General features: G+C 64.1%; 1 protein-coding gene across 1 annotated transcript in view; it reads right to left on the bottom strand.

Annotated features, from left to right (window-relative positions):
• The window catches only part of ANOS1 (anosmin 1), a 45,505-nt gene that overhangs the window by 6,105 nt on the left and 38,062 nt on the right, over positions 1-1,338 (bottom strand). The window contains exon 5 of the mRNA XM_045290685.1: positions 297-456. Coding sequence (XP_045146620.1) covers positions 297-456 — 160 coding nt within the window. The remainder of the gene's footprint in view (positions 1-296; positions 457-1,338) is intronic.

Below are 1,338 nucleotides of genomic sequence, written 5' to 3'. Positions count from 1 at the left end.
TGGGCCCAGGATCCGCTGCGAGGACAGCGCTGGACCAGGCAGTGTTTGTGACTCTGGACCGACCCCACAGCACCTAGCAACAGCCACAGCACCAGCCACGGATCAGTGGGCCTTGACCGATGCCCAGTAACGTAAGCATGCCCGGATCCCAAGTGCACCTGTCCCTCCAGCTGTGTGTCCTGACTGGACAGGCTGGCCCAGTCCCTCTGGGTGGGAGTGGGTTTGGGGACCCCCAGCCATGGCTCTCTGACAGGTCAGACTGGGAGGCGGGGTGGTGGGGGCGGGCAGGCACTTACTGCTGTGGGCGGCGGCGGCAGCGGGGGTTCGTGGGGACGTGAACTGAAGCGTGGCCTTGGCGCTCTTGAGGCGGGTCTGCCCCCAGTAGGAGATGGCCTGCAGCTCCACCGTGTAGCTGCAGCCTGGCTGCAGCTGCTCCAGGCTCAGCGATCGCCGGGGCTGTAAGCACAGAGGCCGTGAGCCCGTCGCTGCATGGCTGCCCGGCCCTCACCTGTGGGCATGCCAGAGCAGCCCCTCCAGCCGGCGGGCAGGCACCAGCCTTTTCCAGGACAAGAAGCATGGCCACAGCTAAGGTGTGGATGCTCGCTCGCTGCCAGAAGGCACGCACCTCGATGTCCTCCTGTCGGGTGGCATCGAGTGGACTCCGGCCTGTAGCAAGCCCACGTACGACAGAGCAGCACCTGGCCCAGCCCCGCACCCTCCTCACAACTGTCCCCACGCCGGACGGACGGAGCCCATGGCTGCAGCCACTGTGCCATCTGCCTCCTCGAGGGCCCGCCTCTTTCTCTGACCCTGCACTTGACCGCCAGCCGTGTCCCCTCCAGGGACTGGGGGCCAGGGGACCAGACCGTGCAGTGCAGTGGGCTAACCTGATGCACAAAACCCCTTGAAGGGGTCGCCGAGCCAGGAGGTCACTTTGGGGACTGAGGTGTGCCTGACCGGAGCCATGGTCTTCCCCACAGCCCGCAGTGCATGGGACAGCTGACGCTGAACAAGGAGGACCCGAGAAGATCCGGTGCATTTGCACCATGGTGCAGGTGGAGGATACTGAGCGCCCATGGGCTGCCAAGGAACACACAGGTGTGTCTGGGAAGAGGTGCAGCCTGAGAGCTCCTTAGAGGCCAGGAGCTCTCACGTACTGTGGGCATGTTGTGGACAGTCTCACGTACGTGTGTGGACGGTCTCACGTACGTGTGGATGGTCTCACGTATTGTGGACGTGTTGTGGACGGTCTCACGTACGCGTGTGGATGGTCTCACGTACTGTGGACGTGTTGTGGACGGTCTCACATACGTGTGTGGACGGTCTCACGTACGTGTG

The sequence above is a fragment of the Echinops telfairi genome, unplaced genomic scaffold (assembly GCF_000313985.2).
Source record: "Echinops telfairi isolate 266 unplaced genomic scaffold, ASM31398v2 ScPeMD7_53;HRSCAF=182, whole genome shotgun sequence".
Taxonomy (NCBI): domain Eukaryota; kingdom Metazoa; phylum Chordata; class Mammalia; order Afrosoricida; family Tenrecidae; genus Echinops; species Echinops telfairi.
The sequence above is the reverse complement of the archived record's forward strand: the minus strand, read 5'-3'. Positions and strand labels throughout refer to the sequence as shown.